Here is a 17,746-nt window from a genome sequence, read left to right as displayed (position 1 = left end):
GGTCTTCATCTGGGGGGGAGCCATCAGTAACTACTTAAACTGTCACCTAGGTGCTTATAGGAAGAAAAGAAACAAGGCCAAATAGAAAAGATTTTTTTTTTTCTTTTAAGTACAATACCACAGAATCAGAAGAGGATGAAAGATCAAGGTGATGCACACAGATACTGATTTTTATTTTTAGGTGATGAGCTTCTTTATGCTTTCTCTCCAGCTTCGGGAGGCACTGGCCAAGATGATGTTGGTGGTCACTCGACGTACGCCCCAGACCACTACTCTACGCTTGGAAGGCTAGACAGCTATAGATCTACGGGACAGCGCTCAGAAACCAGGGATTCAAGCTGTCAGACAGAGGAAGTGAAAGTCGTACCACCTTCGATGAGAAGAATCAGAGCCCAAAAGGGGCAAGGCATTGCGGCGCAGATGAGTCACTTCTCAGGCTCCTCTGGGAACATGTCCGTGCTGAGTGACTCTGCGGGGGTCGTGTTCCCTTCCCGCCTCAACAGTGATGCCGGTTTCCACAGTCTTCCCCGGTCTGGGGCAAGGGCAAATGTTCAGTCCCTGGAGCCACGGCTGGGCGCCCTGGGCCCTGCAGAAGACCTGGACGGCACTTTCCCCTACCAGCGGGGTCACCCACAAGTAGATGAAGACTTTGGGCATCTAGGAGCTGCCCCGAGGATGGGAACACTGTTGAGGCCCAAATCTCAGGAGCTGAGGCACTTCGAGGGTGAGAACGTAACCAGCCCTGCGTGTGTGGTGTCTCCTCACACGAGCTACTCCACCAGCATCATCCCAAATGCCACACTCTCCTCCTCTTCAGAGATCATTGTGATTCACACTGCTCAGAGCTCAGGGCAGCTGGACAGTAAAATTACCAGCTCGTCTTCGTACTCAAAGGTCAGATCCAGAGACCACCTCCTCTCCAGACAGAAAGATAGTCATCATTCATCCAGCGCAACCACGCTGCTGTCCCTCTGTGACTCCGAAGTCTCTCTAAATACACCAGCAAATCGGGAGAATGGGTCCCAGGCCATGGCCTATAACTGTAGAAATAACCTGAGCATCCCAGCCCACCCCCAGGATGTGGATAACAAGAGTGAGTCCAGTTATTCAGGCGGCCGGGGCCAGGGTGGCAGCGTGGAGCCCTGGGAATACAGTGCCTCGGGTAGTGGGCGGGCATCCCCGCTGAAGCCACATTTGGCAGCTCCTGGTTACTCCACTCCTGTAAGCAACACGAGCAGCTGCAGTTTGGACCAGACCTCTAACAAGGATGATTCCAGGTCTGTGTATTCAGAGGACCACGATGGCTACTGCCCTACTCTGCACCCGGACTCTGGACACAGAGCTGGGGATCTGTGCAATAGTAATGATGGCTTTGGGAACCCCAGGCACAGCGTGGTCAATGTTTTTGATGGAAGAGCGCAGCGACACCAAGGGGACCGGTCCAACTGCCAAGACAAGTCCCTCACGCGAAGCATTTCTTTGAAGAAAGCCAAGAAGCCTCCCCTGCCACCCTCTCGGACGGACTCTCTGCGCAGGGTTCCCAAGAAGAACATCCAGTCGAACGGGCAGGTGCTGAACGAGAGCCTGATCGCCTCGCTCCAGCACTCGCTGCAGCTGAACCTCCCGGGCAAGGGCGGCAGCTCGCCCTCCCAGAGCCCCTGCAGTGACTTCGAAGAACCGTGGCTGCCTCGCTCCCGCAGCCAGAGCACCGTGAGCGCCGGCAGCAGCCTGACCTCCGCCACGGCGCCCAACGTCTACTCCGTGTGCGGGCTCACGCCGGCACAGAGCGACACGAGCAGCGTCAGGTCCGAGTACACAGATGCGTGGGGTTACTACATTGACTACACGGGAGTGCAGGAGGATCGGGGCAGCGCCGGCGGGGCCGGTCAGGCCGGCAGCGCAGCATCACCTGGAAGCGGGCCGGGCCGCCATCCCCTGGAGGGGTCCCGGGCCGCGGTACCCGCGGTGCCCGGTGGCGCCGTCAAACCAAAGATCACATCGCCGGAGAAGTCGCACAGAGTCACGTCTCCATCCAGTGGGTATTCCAGCCAGTCGAACACGCCCACCGCTCTCACCCCTGTGCCTGTCTTCATAAAATCAATGTCACCAGCCAGTGGGAAGGGGAAGCCCAAACCCAAGGTGCCAGAGAGGAAGTCGTCTCTTGTATCTTCAGTATCCGTCTCCTCCTCCTCCACGTCTCTTTCCTCGAATACTTCCACCGAAGGAAGCGGGACGGTGAAGAAGCTGGATTCAGCGCTGGTGTCTCCCCTCGCGGCTGCTCCTCACGAGTCTCCAGCCCCTTGTCCCACTGACAAGTCTCCTTTCCTCCCTCCCCCGCCGCCTCTGGCAGATTTCCACGAGGGCTCACCTCTGCCTCGTTCTCCCCTCTTCCCGCCTCCGCCCCCAGAAGTGCTCTCTCCCTTCTGTGCCCCCAACGACGCCTGCTTTCCTCCGCCCCCCACAGCGCTGAGCCCTTTTCTGGATTCATCTGCCTCCCTGCCGCCTCCGCCACCTGCCTTACCCCCCTCAGTGCCCCCGCCTGCCCCACCGCTTGACCCCAAATTGATGAAAGAGGCCAGGCCTTCTTTCAAGAAACCTGGCCAGCCAGAGTCCTCCCGGGGGGCCTGCAGACAGCCTTCCATCAAGGAGGAGGTCAGCAGACCCCCCATGCCCCTGATCACCACCGAAGCGTTGCAGATGGTGCAGTTGAGGCCGGTGAAGAAGAACTCAGGATCCGAGGTAGCCCCCTTAGAGGAACACGCATCTCAGGAAAAACAAACTCCGGTTGTTCCCCAGTATCATTTAAAGCCATCTGCTTTCCTGAAATCCCGAAATAGCATACATGAAATGGAGAGTGAAAGCCAGCCTGCCTCCGCGACGAGCTCGCTCCCGACTCCTGCCAAGAGCTCGACTCAGGGTCACCAGGACAGTGCAGCCGAGCGTGGCCTCCGGAGCCACAGTCCGGCCGGGGAAGCAGAGGCCGGAGCCGGTGGCACCCCGCCCCTCGGCTCGTCGCCCGGCAGGAAGCCGCCCCCCATTTCCAAGAAGCCCAAACTGTCCTTCCTGGTGCCACCTTCGCAGAGGGATTTCACGGCGGAGCCCGCAGAGAACGTGAGCGCGGCGTCTCCCAGCCCCACGAGCGGAGAGGCCCGAGAGAGGGGCGCAGCAGGGGCTGGTTCTGATGACACCGACTCTGGCAGCTCGATGGTTCTTGTGGGAGGAGCTGCAGGATCCGAGTCCCCGGGCAGAGTGGAAGCCAATGTCCCCATGGTGCCAGCCCCTGCGGAGGAGCCAGGCGCCAGGAACGGTGTGGAGCGCTGCCTGCCTTCGCAGGACCCAGGGCGTGAGTCTGGTTTTCTCTTGTTCCCTAGACCGTTGGCAGCCGAGGCGAGTAGGGCTGGTGCACGCTCAGGTTCCAGCCGGCTGCATGTGGGCTCCCGGTGCCGCCTCGCGCTTAGGTTACCAACTTGGCATTTCTATGATTGTTCTTTTTTTTAATATCCAGATCTAAGGGTAGAGCTCATAGAAGGGCAGAAAATAGAAGAGGTGGGGTGGTGGGCTGCAGACTGAGTATTAAATAACTGAGTAATCCCCCCCGCCCCACACACACAGAGAGAGCGGCAAATAAATGTTACAGCAAAATTTAAGAGAGGTTCCGTTTTATCTAGACTTTGAACAGAAAAGCCTGAGCTTTGACTGTCACGCTTGTGTCCTTTCCCCATCTTTGTGATATATCAGAAAACAGACCCTGCTGCCTCTCCCTGGGATTCTCACGTTGTCAGGAATGGCAGAGAAGCATATTTGGGAGCTTGGCTAAAGACTGAAATTCAAGTCACTCATGCATCTTGTGTCTGCCTGCTTGCTTCTCCATAGCTGGGGTGCCGGAGGCTGAGACAGCCAGTTCTTCCTCCGAGACCTGTGATTTCCTTAAGGACGAGGGGGGTGATGAGGTGATGACCCCCAGTAGACCACGGACCACAGAAGACCTTTTTGCCGCTATTCACAGGTACCAAGAACTCCTTCCTCTGTTTTTGAATCTACTTTATGAGGGACCTTTCCAAATCAGTTCTCACTGTGTTTTTCTTTCTTGAGGTTCTTACTCTCACCTAACTGGACTTCATTAACTTGACTGTTGATTTTTTAGTTTGTTTCTATATTTTTACTTCCCTTAACTCCAATTTCTGTTTTACTTTGTTCCACTGATTTTTATGATGATGTGGAGGACAGAGGGTCAGTGTGATGATGTTTGGTTGGCCTTCCTCTTGCTAGCAAGAAATGCAGTGTCACTATATTTGACTGAATGTTTACAAGAGTAGGGTTAGAGTAGCCAGTGATCCAGTCTAGGATGAGGGATGCTGTGTTCTGTGGATTTAACATGCCCAGACTAGCTCTACAGGACTTCTTTCCTAAGTGTTTTGTTTTATTGCTTTTATTATTTTCATTTTACAGAAAAACTAGGTTTTTATAGTTAACTTCTTTGGCTACTGAAATGTTTCAATAAAAGAGTACCTCTTTTTTAAGCAGGAGCAAAAGGAATTCAAATTTATTATTGTATACTGCTGGTGCCATCTGCTGGCATAAGAAATTACTGGGTTTTTAAACAATGTGGAGTAAATTTTTCAGAGTAACTGCCTTAACTGTTGTACTTTTTACATGCGATCACCTTAAGGAGTGATTTAGCAATACAGTTTTATTTGTTGCCTAATTTTTCTGGCTATAAGCAGTTGAATTCTCTCACAACAGTGTCATTGTAAAAATGGATAAGATTGTATTTGTGCAAGTACTTTAAACTGTATGCTGTATAAAACCTTTGCTTTCTCCTAGAATTCTTTACCGCAATATTTTCAGATAACTCTTAAGAATGCCCCTCTGCTGCCAAGGCCTTGTATTTCCCTGAACCAAGGTCCCCTTTCTTCCTCCTGAAACTAAACATCTGTAAAATCATTTGATTCTCTGTGTGAGTAACCTGTGTCAGGAGTGTTTTCCCAGTTCTTGGAATCTAACTGAAGTGGCTGTGATCACATGAGATGGAAAGCATAGGATGTGCAGTCCCTACCTGAGATTCCTCCTGCAGGGTGTAAACATCTAACTTGGCCCGGGGCAGGGGGGTGGGGGGCCAAACAACCAAGCTGATGAATCAAAGTGTTTGTCAAGAATTGTGTTCTTTACTTTTGGTTCCAGTATTGGTATAATGTCCTGATAGACCCTAAACGCTGCCTCTGTAATGTTGTCTAACTGGTCTCTTGTCATTAGAAATTTTAAAAAGTAGCTAGTTATCAAATTATTCCTGCAAACAGGGAAATGAAAAATGCCACATCCTTTGAAACCAACTTCAATGACATTTGTAGAGATTTACACAAATGTTTCTAACCAGAAGCATGCTGGACAGCTAACAAGCTCCCTGTGATTGTTTTCTGAATTAAATGGAACCAATTGGAATTTAACTGTTAGGAAATTCTTCCAAGGCCTGACATCTTCCATTTGGTATGGGATGCACTCGATTGCCAAATATGCAGACATATATATATTTAAAATAGCATCCACTGAGAAGATGTGTTGCTGGTTGCTCTGTGTACTAAATACTTAGTCTCAGGGACAAACCCAACTGTTGTGTGACTAAATTACTACATACTTTTCCTAAAAATATGTGAAAAATCTCTTCTACATTTTATTTTGGCAACCTTCTTAAGGCACTGAAAAAAATTGTGGTTTCTCCTACTAGGGAGTTATATCTACTGCAGATGCAGAAATTGGCCAGTCTGTATTGTTCCATGTACACATGATAGAAGAAAGACCGAATAGGGTGTGGTTTGCACAGTGAAGGCAAGGATGCAGGCTACTTTTTAGTAGATCGATAGATAATATATTAGCACACATAATAGGAAGCCATGGAAAGTCTGAGTTTTAGGGCTTTATCTTGTATCCTTCAGTAGCTAAGCTAATAATTTAAAATAAAGAATATCTAAATTGAAACACAGCTTTCAAATTTTGTAATGCAAATTAATTCACTTCAGATTTAAAGCCAGATGGAAAATGTAGAACACCACCACTTGAAGTGTGAAGTTTTTATATTTATTGAAGTAATTAGTTTTTAAGCCAGTGTTAACTGTTTTTTAAATAGCCATCTTCCTTAGAAATACACACACAGTGTGTGTGTATGTGTGTGTGTATATATATACATACATAGCATACATAATATGCCGAGAATTACTGTGTTTAGATTTAATTCTCATTTTCAGGGGCAGTTGCTCTTAAGAAACAACAATACTTTTATAAATTCCCATCTGCTCTTCATTCTGAATCTACATTTAAAAGGCCTTTAATTTAGATTTAATCAAACATAGCTATGGCTTATTATATGGATCTCAGAACACGCTCTCCATTTAAAAGCCCAACAAAAAAATTATCCTAAAACCAATACCTACAAGAATCAGATGAGCAGAGATGTCTTTGGGAAGAAACCAGAATAAATTGTGAGGTCATGTGCTTTATGTGGAAAGATAGTCCGTCAAATTCTACTTTTTGTATTAAGCTGTGTGACTTCACCCTCTGGACATCGATTACTTTTTCTGACTGGACCTTCCCACATAGCTCAGTTGGTAAAGATTCTGCCTGCAATGCAGGAGAGTCGGGTTCGATTCCTAGGTTGGGAAGATCCCTGGAGAAGGAAATGGCAACCCACTCCAGTATTCTTGCCTGGAGAATCCCATGGACAGAGGAGCCTGGCAGGCTATAGTCCATGGGGTCGCAAAGAGTCGGACATGACTGAGCGACTAAACCAAACCACCTCTGAAATTCTGAGCTGTTTTGTTTCCATGGCTTTTGTCAGTGGGTCACTAACTTACTCTAAAGCATTGCTCTTGTTGACAGTGGAACAGGACCATGGAACCTAAGTTTCATAGGCCAGTTAGTGTCATCCCAAAGGAGCTGGCATGATGTCAGCTCTGGTCACCCCGTTCAGCCTCTTAATTGGATTTTTACCACTTCTGACCTTTCATTTTGGTAGCTGCTTTTTGGCCAGAAGGATGGAGAGGATCCTGGAAGCACTGAGCCCAGGGCAGCCATCACAGGCCTATCCTTCCCATGCCTGGCTGTGAGGGACCTGTAAAAGCATCACTGAAGCCTGAGCTGGTAGCAGGAAGGGAGGATTACATTTCCCTAAATGACACTGAAAGGTTTGTTGGGCACCTACTCTATGCCTGACACTTTAAGGCTGTAACTGCATTTATCGCGACTGATAAGCTATAAGCTATCTACTGTTATTCCCCCTTTTCCAGATAGGAAACAGGATCAGAAACTGGCCCCAGGTCACAGAGCAAGGAAGCTTTCGCAGTGGGTAAAGCCAGGTCTTTCTCCAGAGATCCTTTATCATACTGAATCCTCACAAACCTGTGAGGCTGGTATCATCACCCACATTTTACAAGTATGAAAAGCTTGTAAATAGATGGCTTACTGGTCCAGGATTACGTAGTTAAAAGTTGCTCAGCTTCAACTCTTAATCTGTATATTTCAGATAGTATCCTTTCAACCTTTGTCCGTTGCATGTTCTAGGATTTTATAGCAGAAGAAGAGGTATAACCACATATTTTTAAAATACATCGTTTTCTTAGAGCAAGCCCAACCTGCACTTAGCTGAGTGATTCATCCCACACTGAGTGGTAAGCAAGGGGCCACTTGGATCATCTGCTTTATTTTCTGTAATTCACTCTCAGCAGAAAACACATTGAGCAGGGAGGTTCTTAGAGACCGAGGATAAGAACTACCCCCAGGACAATTTTACTCTCCCTGAAGGCCCCTCCTCTTTCACTCTCTACCCCATTCTTCACATTCTCTGGATCAGTCAGAGGATGTCAGTCAAGAAACAGGATTGAGTGTGGAAGGTTCACTCTTGTTTTCTGGAAAGTTGGATTTCTAGGAGTTGACATATGGTCCAGTAAGAGCTAAAGAAAACTGGTTTTATGTCAAACTCTAGAATGAGTGAGAATGTAAAGTTAGCGTTGTCCTAGAATCTGAGGTGGGGGCCCTGTCTCAGTGTGTGGGATATTCTAGGACTTGGCTTATCTACTAGGCCATTCAGGTGCCAGCACCGAACAAAAAATGGAAGAGGAGAATGAAAGGAAGGTCAGCCCCAATATCAGTCTCATGTAGAAGAGTTAAATAAGAAATGGCAGTTATGAAAAGCTTTGGAAATGATCCTATCCAAAGTAAGATAATACGATGTTTGAGATTTATTTCAAAATAATCCAGTGAGTGTGGAAATGATATCACAGTGACCATAAGTTAATAATTATAATAACTGGGTCGTGGTCACACATAGTAATACAATGAACTATTCTTTTTGCCTGGGTGTTTGGAACTTTCCATAGTGAAAATAATAGATGGTGGCCTGAATATCAGTAAGGGAAGCAGGGTGGTTGTGGCCCACATCCAGTGGTCCACCGGGAGTTAACCTTCATCTTAATGTTATTAAATCTCAGGTCTAAGAGGAAAGTCCTTGGCCGTAAAGATTCAGATGATGATCACTCCCGAAACCATTCTCCCTCCCCACCAGTGACACCCACAGGTGCTGCCCCCAGCCTGGCCTCCCAGAAGCAAGTGGGGTCCATTCAGAGAAGCGTCCGGAAGAGCAGCACCAGCAGTGACAACTTCAAAGCTCTGCTGCTGAAAAAGGGGAGTCGCTCAGATACCAGCGCCCGCATGTCAGCAGCCGAGATGCTCAAGAACACAGATCCTAGATTCCAGAGATCAAGGTCGGAGCCATCGCCAGACACGCCCGAGAGCCCGTCAAGCTGCTCCCCGAACAAGAACAGGAGGGCGCAGGAGGAGTGGGCCAAGACCGAAGGCTTGATGCCTCGGAGTCTGTCCTTCTCCGGCCCCAGGTACGGGCGCAGTCGAACGCCGCCTTCCGCCGCCAGCAGCAGGTACAGCGTGCGGAACCGGATCCAGAGCAGCCCCATGACCGTCATCTCGGAGGGCGAAGGGGAAGCCACGGAGCCCGTAGACAGCGCGGCTTTTCGGGCCTCGGGTGCTGCGCGGGGATGTTCGCTGGATGGACTGGCGGGGGGTGGTGTGGATGAGGGCAGCCTGCTCTGTGCCGGGGGACCCGCCGCCCCGCTGGGGGCCCAGGATCCTGGTCCGGCAGTGGGGCTGCCCAGCGCAGAGGGCGGGGGCCCCTCCGAACAGCGAGGCGGGCTCGCCGGGGATGAGAGTTAGGGGCAAGAAACTCCCAGGTGATGTGGGGAGATGTGCAGCACAGGCTCTCGGAAGCCCGACAGGTCCCCTGCCCTGCCTTGGCCCGTGATGCCGCTCAGCATCTGTGCTGTGGGCCCGGGCACCGCCAGCCTCGCCGCGGAGGGGAAGGGCTATTGAGGACTCACGTGGCACTTGCCCTGTGGCTTAAACGCAAGTAGAAGCTTAACTTCTGAAAGTGCTTCCTGGGGAAGATTTTTTTTTTTTTTTCTAAATGCTGGGTGTGTGTGGAGGGATGTGCGTGTGTGTGTGTGTGCATTCAGAACACTTTTTACATTAAAAAAAATACACACACACACATCACCACCACTACCACCATCACCAGCATGTACAGAAATAGGGGAGAGCTGTTAAGCTAGGTAGAGTGATGGAGCCTCTGGGCTAGGTGGTAATTGCTTTAAAAGTATCATGTTAATGGAAATTAGTTCCAGGGAGAGAACCATTACTTCTAGGAAAGAGGGGGTAGGTTTGCTGATTCTGAGCACATGGGGGTATGGGCTTTCCAGGAGAGCAGGTTGTGGTTACCCCCAAAAGTTGGAAAAGGGCTAAGCGACTAATTGGTTCAGGTACTTCCTTTTCTGTAAAAACGAAAGACAGGTGGACATGGCAATGCTGTAACTCAGGGTTTGCTGCTCTGCCGCAGAGACGCCACTCCTAGCCTGGTTGGAAGAAAATGTGGGTCATTTTTTAACGCCTTGCCTCCCTGAGTAGCAGCTGAGACCTCCTTGGAGAACAGAAATGGCAGTGGCCCATGCAGAGAGGGTAATGGAGATGAGAGCAGGGGAGGGGAGTAAGTGATACACTGCTGGAATTTGGTTCCTGCTTATTCAATAAAATTATTTTTCAGAATTAAACTTTAAAACTTGCACTACAGAACTGTGGGTGGAGCCTTTCCTTTTACAACTGTTTTTTTTTTGTTTGTTTGTTTTTTTTACACCAGAGTTTAAACTTCCATTTGGTAATTTCTTATCACTTGAAATGTCAACATTTGCTAACTTTTGGTTACACCAAAGAAAAAGTTAATGCTATTTTTCCTTGAACTGCCTGCAGTATCATGTCCTCACTTAGAAAGGGTTATCAAAATCTATTATATACTATCTTACTTGGAAGAAGATGCTGACTAGCTCTTTTTGGTCAAATAAACTGATAAACATTGGCAGGGCCTGGCTCTTAATTAGCCCTGGGCAATGAGTTTTTAGATTAAAAAGATTTTTTGCATCATTTGGTTTGTGTGTTTTTATATTTTTTATAAATAATTGAATTTGGCTAAGTACCTTCTAATCTTCTCTGGTTAGAATTTTAACACTTTTAGATGTGGAAGAAAAGTGTGTAAAGTATTTATTTTTATGTGATATTCTTGTGACCACTTCCTCCCAACTGTCATGTACATAGACTTCTTTATTTGTTGGTTTAATAAAATCAGAGTCTTGTGTTCTTCATCAGAAGGACCTCGGAAGAGAGTTACTGAGATTATTGGCCTAAATACAACACGGTTGCCAATTATCATCTTTTTTGGTGTGACAATATCACCTAAAAGCTGGACTGCACAGGCTCAGTCATTGTAAGGTTTACACGCTAAAATATGACAAACCCATTTTAGATGCATCATTGAAACAAAAACAAATGTAAAGAATTAAGACTCCTATTCTGTGAAGAAAGCAAAACACATCTTTTCACACAACCAGATATCCAAACCTGACACTTGGCCAAGAGCAAAACCACTTGGAGCAAGTGTGTTCTACGATGGGCACAAGAATCCTTTACCCTCAATTTCAGAAGAGTGACATTGGCTTTCGGATATGAAATCTTCTCAGAGCTACCTAAAAAAGATTAAAATGTACTTGGATATCAGAAAACAAATTTAATATATAAATCATTTATGTTGAAGGTAAGATAAGTACCCTCAAAACTAATGATAAAGCTTTTTTTTAATCCCCATTTGTAAAGGAAAAATATACTAGGTTTTTTCATTCGCTTTGAATAAAACAACTGTAAAGTAAATATTTGAACCTTTTTTGTTCTTGTTGTTTGTACATGCATTTTTGAATGATGAGTTAGGTCTTCTTGTACCGACCTGCTGAGTGCTTTGCTGGAAACAGACAGAACAGCAGTGACGACCAGAAGGTGCCCGTGGGAGGTGAGGTCCCAACAGAAGAGATAGAACATCACAGACACTGTGGATGGTGCCGTCTAAAAGGACAGTGGGGAAAACAACTCTTAAGTGATGTCTTGTGGACTTTTGAATAAAATCCCAATTATGTGTTGACTGAGAGTTTAGGTCATGTGACGTGGAGAGATGCGAGAGCTTTGCACAACATGGATGAAATATAGGGAGACAAGAATCTAGACTCATCCCAGAACAGGCATCTTCAGGTTTGCTGCGTGATTTCCTCTGTGGGACTGGCTACTGTTAATGAAAACATTGTATTTAAAAACTCAGTGAAGGCAGACTTGTTAACTCTTCCTTATACCCCAGACTAAAGCCCCCCACCACCACCCGGGCTAAGCTATTTCCACCTTGTTTTTCTGAGAGCTGGGAGAGAAACAAATGACCATTTGGTCTGTTGGTTGGAAGCAGCCTTAGCTTTCATCTGATTTCTGCCCTCCTGTTTCTAAAGAGTGTTGATCGTAGCCATTGCTTCTCCTGTGGAGATGAGAGCGTATTTGAGGAATCACAATGTTGAGGAAAGAAAAGGAGGCATTTCTTTATCTTGATCTTATTTCCCATCCACCAACACCACATCCAGCTCTGGGGTGAGCATCCCGGGAGGACAGGAGAAACACAAGATTGGCCTTGTTGGTTCTGCATTAATGTGCTTAACTGAATTTGTATAATTGTTTATATTGCTGGGATTTCATCATGAAATGAGCACAATAGGATAATTTACTTTCACAAATATTAGGATATTGTTGAGGTGGGGAAGAAGGGTCTTTTGAATAAAACATGGACCTGATTCTTGAGGTCTGATTTCCTTTTATAAACTATTTAGTTACTCTACCATAGGGTTTTTTTTTTTTTTTTTTTTTTTTTGCAGTGAGCTGCCCTAAACTACCTTGCACAGAGGCCAGCCTTTATTTACAGAACCAGAACTAGTGACCTATAGTCATTTGTTTAGCAATGAAAAAAAGAAACCATTTATCAAATTCTTAATTGTGTGCTAGGTAAAGATGAGGGAGTTCTAAGAAAAATGTAGATTAGAGATAATTAAGGTACATCAAACTTGGTGAAAAAGACATACAATGAACTGTGCTATAAAACATTAGTGTCAGAGTGGATAGAAAAGGAAGAACACGGAAAACCCTGCTGGGACCCCCTCCCCCACCACATGAGTTCTCCTTTACCAACAGAACACCTGAAATTGGTTCAGACCAACCAAAACACTTCCACTCCTCCTCCCCCATTGTCTATGGCACAGTTTTGGCCAATGAGACATAGGTAATAGTCTGTGAGTTTCCAGGAAAGCTGCTTTTCTTGTGTAGGTACCATCCCCTTCCTTCTTTTATCCCTGGAATGGATGGGAGGCTGGAGAAACTACTCTTGCAACATTCGAGGCAACAACAAGGATGGAAGAAGCCACATGGTGTGGAAAGCAGAGGGGAAAGGAGCCTGGTCCATTGATAACATCCAGAGTCACCTTACCAGCCTTGGGCTGTCTACCTCCATGACCCACTGGGTAAGTCATGTGTCACCTGCTTTGCAGGTGACTGATACAGTCACCTGTATCAGTTCTCAGAGGAAGATAAGAGGGATTGGCTATGGTGAACATGAGCTAAGACGCAATGAATCAGTGTGGAGTTATCCTGCCTGTCAAATATGTCAGTCTTAATTATATATTTGAGGGTTGGAGAAATAACCAGTGAGGGTTTGCAGACCCAGGGAACCCACTATAAGCAAAGCTTTGAACAGAACTCCATTTATTTTCCAGAGTCCATATGCTCCCATTTTAAAATGGGAGGGGAACTATGATGATACTTGGAGTTTCTAGGTATCAAATGTCAATTTGAATCCTGACATATCTTGGTATTTTTTTCTTTCTCCAGTGTACAGTCACCTGAGGAAATGACCATAGGACCTATTGGAAAAACACTAGGGGAATCTTTAGTGTATACACCTGCTGAAATATTGCAGTGATCTTTCCCCTAAGGATCCAGTTATTCAGCCAGTGAGTTTTGGTCTGGAAACTGGGCAAGGGATTACAGTTTTGTGGGGTTTGGGAGGAGCTGAGGGAGAAGATGATCTCAGCCCGCTGCATATCCATCCTTGCTCTCTTTTGATTATATATAATCACTCTCATTGGTTACTCTGTTTCATCCTTTGTTGTTCAGTCGTTAAATCACGTCTGACTCTGCAACCCCATGGACTGCAGCACACCAGGCTTCCCTGTCCATCACCGTCTCTCAGAGTTTGCTCAAACTTACGTCCATTGAGTCAGTGATGCCATCTGACCATCTTGTCCTCTATTATCCCCTTCTCCTCCTGCCTTCAATCTTTCCCAGCCAAAGGGTCTTTTCCAATGAGTCAGCGCTTCACATTAGGTGGCCAAAGTATTTTGTCATTAAGGATGTCACGTTCTATTAACTATCTCCTAAGACTTAACGAGACAGGTCCCCTTGGCTGCCGTTTTGACCTTGGTGTTTAATACAATTGACGCATCCTGACTTTTGTGGTGGACACTGCCACCTGGCCTCTGCAAGTTCGCATCATCACCCACATCGCTCTCAGCAAGCAAAGCCCCATCCCGCCTCTCCAGCCCGGACTGCAGAGAGAGTCTCCACAGAGTCCTTGCTGATGTGCATGCCTCCTGCACCAGTGCATGCCCACTGGCCTTGGTAAATGGTGGGTCCTCTGAACCCTCCCATGGAACACAGTTTCTGTGAACTGAATTGTCTCCCCCTCACATTCAGATGTTGAAGCCCTGGCCCTCAAGGTGACCACTGGCCTTGGTAAATGATGGGTCCTCTGAACCCTCCCATGGAACACAGTTTCTGTGGACTGAATTGTCTCCCCCTCACATTCAGATGTTGAAGCCCTGGCCCTCAAGGTGACCACTGGCCTTGGTAAATGGTGGGTCCTCTGAACCCTCCGATAGAATACAGTTTCTGTGGACTGAATTGTCTTGCCCCACAAATTCAGATGTAGAAGCCCTGGCCCCCAAAGTGATGGTATTAATATTTGGAGATGGGCCTTTGGGAGATGATGAGGTTTAGGTGAGGTCATGAGAGTGGAGTCCCCAAGTGGGACTAGTGTCCTTAGAAATGTCCTTACAAGAAGAGAAAGGGACCAGGGAGCCCCCTCCCTCTCCACTGTGTGAGAAGGTGGGGTGAAGATGGCTATTTACAAGCCTGGAAGTGGGCCTCACCAGGCACTGATTCAACCAGAACCTTGATCTTGGAATCCTCAGCCTTCAGAACCATGAGAAATACTTTTCTCTTTGTTTAAGCCGCTAAGTCTATGATGATCTGTTAGAACAGCCCAAATAGACTAAGACAAAAATCAGACAGGCTTCCTTGCCACAGGTGCTATACCCATTCCAGCACACCCCTTCCGTGAGACTTTTCCTTCCTTTGTTACCTCTCCCAGCAGTGCAGGCATTTCAACATTTCTATCACTTTTTTCTGGCTACTAGGCACGGCCCTAAAACTAGTTTTATTCATGGCCTTCAGTGCTGTATTCTGAGCAATATCCCCAAGTCAAACTTTCCCTTTTTCAGTCTTGTGTCCTGGCATCTTTGACTAAGCACCTCTAAAGCCTGGTCCCAAGGGTATTCTCCTGGCCCCTGCCAGGACATGTTGGCTAGCCATGTGGCAACCTTGGCACATTGTCCATCTCTTCATCAGGCCCCGCTTGGCTTCTGCCAGGTTATGCTGTGACTTAACCTGGGTAAATGCCTGGTAGCTGGGAGATGGGTAGGGACAGCTCCTAGGGCTGCCTGCCGCCTTATGGGGGGGGGGGGGGCGGGCGGGGAAGACCTGTATCTTGTCTTTCCTTGTGTTAGGGTGAGAGGAGGGAGAGATGGTAGTTCTAGCTCTTAATGGAGGGAGGGTAGGCCTCTTCTACAGGCTCAGAATGTTCAGAAACTTTAGGGAGTCAAAGCTGTGGGCGGCACGCACTAGATGTCCCCATTTCACGTTCCAGGTTTGATTCTGACCTTGACACAACAGATCAGGCTTGGTTGAACATCTGTTGGCAGTTACTACTTTTGCCATCCAATCCTGCGCTTGCCTTCAGCATGAGGTGAGGACTGTTTAACAAGCTACCAAAAAGGTTCTGGCCCTTATGCATAGCTTTAAATGTTAATTAACCTTAACTTTCCCTGATCCACCTGGAACATTGGATCATCGTGGGACAACAATCCAACTCAGTAATGACCATTCAAGCCCACTGCACTTATACTCATTATCCAGCCCAACCCCAATTTTTAAAACACCTGAATCATTCACCAGTCACTGCATTCCTTCCATCAGTATGCCATTCCATCTAAACTTAATAACTAGACAGCCTCGTGCCAGGAGCTGTGTATGTATGGCCTGTCCGCAGGGATGGGACCAGACAGGCAGTTTGTAACCCAGTCCCCAAAGTGCTGTCTTACTGCCCATCATCTCAGGACCACTCCGATACCAGCTGTGCCAGTTCAATGCTGAGACAGGGTTGGGAATACAAAAGATGTATAGTGACGCCGTACCAATGAAAGGGAAGAAGAGATTTGGAGACTACAACACAGATCTGACCGTCTCTGATCCCTGGGTCCGGATCCCCCTGGAGAAGGGAACTGCCATCACTGCAGTATTCTTGCCTGGAGAATTCCATGGACAGAGGAGCCTGGTGGGCTACAGTCCTTGGGGTCGCAAGGAGTCGGACACGACTGAGCAACTAACAGTTTCACTTCACTTTTCACCAGCCCCCTAGGGAACTCCAGAGCAAAGACTTTATACAAAGGGTCCAGAGTCAGACAGAAATGCCTAGGTCCTTGTACCTCAACCTTGCTCAGTCATTGGCTGAAAGATGCCAGAGAAAAGTGTGCTGTCAACTTTCACTGCCTGGCTCCTTTGTAGGGAAGATAACTCCCTGAGAGTAGGTGTCTTTATTTTGGAGAATAGTGTGTCTTTATCTGCAGTGGATCCTGAAGAAAGTAACAGCTGGCGACATCAGTTAATCACACCCCTCACAGTTGGGCAACAGTCCTTCTGGGAAGGTAGATCCAAGTGGTCCACCGCCCTGTGCTTGCCTGCCAGGACTCCAAATCTCAGAAAAGACAGGCCCGTGCTTTGGCCACACTTGCAAATAAGTGCCAGAAGTGATCGATGACAACTTTGCATCTGTGATCTCGCCTCTGAACCAGACTCCTAAAACGTGCTCATCAGCAGTGGCCTCACTCTGGTAACCACACCTCCACAACTGAAGCTCAGTCAGTTGCTAAGTGATTCTGCAAGTCTGCTAATCCTAGAACTCTGCGCTTACAGAAGCCCTGTACCAGTCCGCGGTTCCCATTGTATGGAGAGGCTGTGTCCTGCCAGCCCAGTGCTCCCCGCCCAGCAAGCAGTATGAGCAGCTTGGTTCTGGATACCCAAGGTGGCCTCTTCCTTTGACATGTCCCCTCTGCTCAAAAGGCTCCCCCTGCCCCCAGGCTGTCATCTGAATGGCACCTTCTCACCATTCAGGTCTCATGTCTCTTCCTTGGGGAGGCCTGATCTGACCTCCCACGTGACGGCCACTGCACCCCGCCCAGCCACACTCTATCCCACGGCCCCACTGGTATCTGCACTGTCTCACTCTCTGGAACGTACACTCCACGAGGACGGGGCCCTGCCCACTGCTGTATTCTCATCTGGAAGCTGGACTGAGTGGAAGAGTGGAACACGTGGTTGAATTTGATGGGTTCAGCCCACTGATGGGGGGGCATCTCTGCCAACCCTCTGGACTGTGTGCAGAGCCTAAGACACAGGAGGGACTCCATAATGACCTACTGAAAGATGAAAATAAATGACATTTCCGTGAAATATGTAGAAGGAAAAGAAAGATTTCTAGAGGGCTAAGGGATGACCAGGAAAGAATGAATGAATGAACTAAGTTTAAATGAATATGCAGACTTATAACTGTATCTTGTGAAAAATTGACATACAAATATGAATGGGTCTGTGGGAAACACAGTGATGGGGGTGTTGCCCACCTTAATTCCCTATCGTGCTGATGCTTACTCACTAAAGTCATGTCTGACTCTTTGTGACTACATGGACTGTAGCCCTCCAGCCTCCTCTTTCCATGGGATTTTCCAAGCAAGAGTACTCGAGTGGGTTGTCATTTCCTTCTCCAGGGGATCTTCCCAACCTGGGGATCGAACCTGCATCTCTTACTTCTCCTGCATTGGCAGGCGGGTTCTTTAACACTAGCGCCCTAATTCCCTGTGACAGTTCCTGAAATATGTCCTCCCAACCTACAGCTCCAAGGAAACCTCTGGACAACTCTTTCTGGAGAAACTGGATAATCAAGGCAAAGGAG

At 47.5% G+C, this 17,746-nt stretch overlaps 1 protein-coding gene across 4 annotated transcripts in view; it reads left to right on the top strand.

The window, feature by feature from the left end:
• The window catches only part of NHSL1 (NHS like 1), a 143,099-nt gene extending 131,406 nt beyond the window's left edge, over positions 1 to 11,693 (top strand). For all 4 annotated transcript variants that reach the window (XM_043888253.1, XM_043888255.1, XM_043888256.1 and 1 more), the window contains 3 exons: positions 212 to 3,343; positions 3,874 to 4,006; positions 8,478 to 11,693. In XM_043888253.1, the coding sequence (XP_043744188.1) occupies positions 212 to 3,343; positions 3,874 to 4,006; positions 8,478 to 9,213 (4,001 nt within the window). In that variant the 3' untranslated portion in view covers positions 9,214 to 11,693. The remainder of the gene's footprint in view (positions 1 to 211; positions 3,344 to 3,873; positions 4,007 to 8,477) is intronic.
• Positions 11,694 to 17,746: the final 6,053 nt, after the last annotated feature.

Source organism: Cervus elaphus, chromosome 26, assembly GCF_910594005.1.
Source record: "Cervus elaphus chromosome 26, mCerEla1.1, whole genome shotgun sequence".
Classification (NCBI taxonomy): Eukaryota; Metazoa; Chordata; class Mammalia; order Artiodactyla; family Cervidae; genus Cervus; species Cervus elaphus.
Note: the sequence above shows the minus strand (reverse complement) of the source record. Positions and strands in the feature narration are given on the sequence as shown.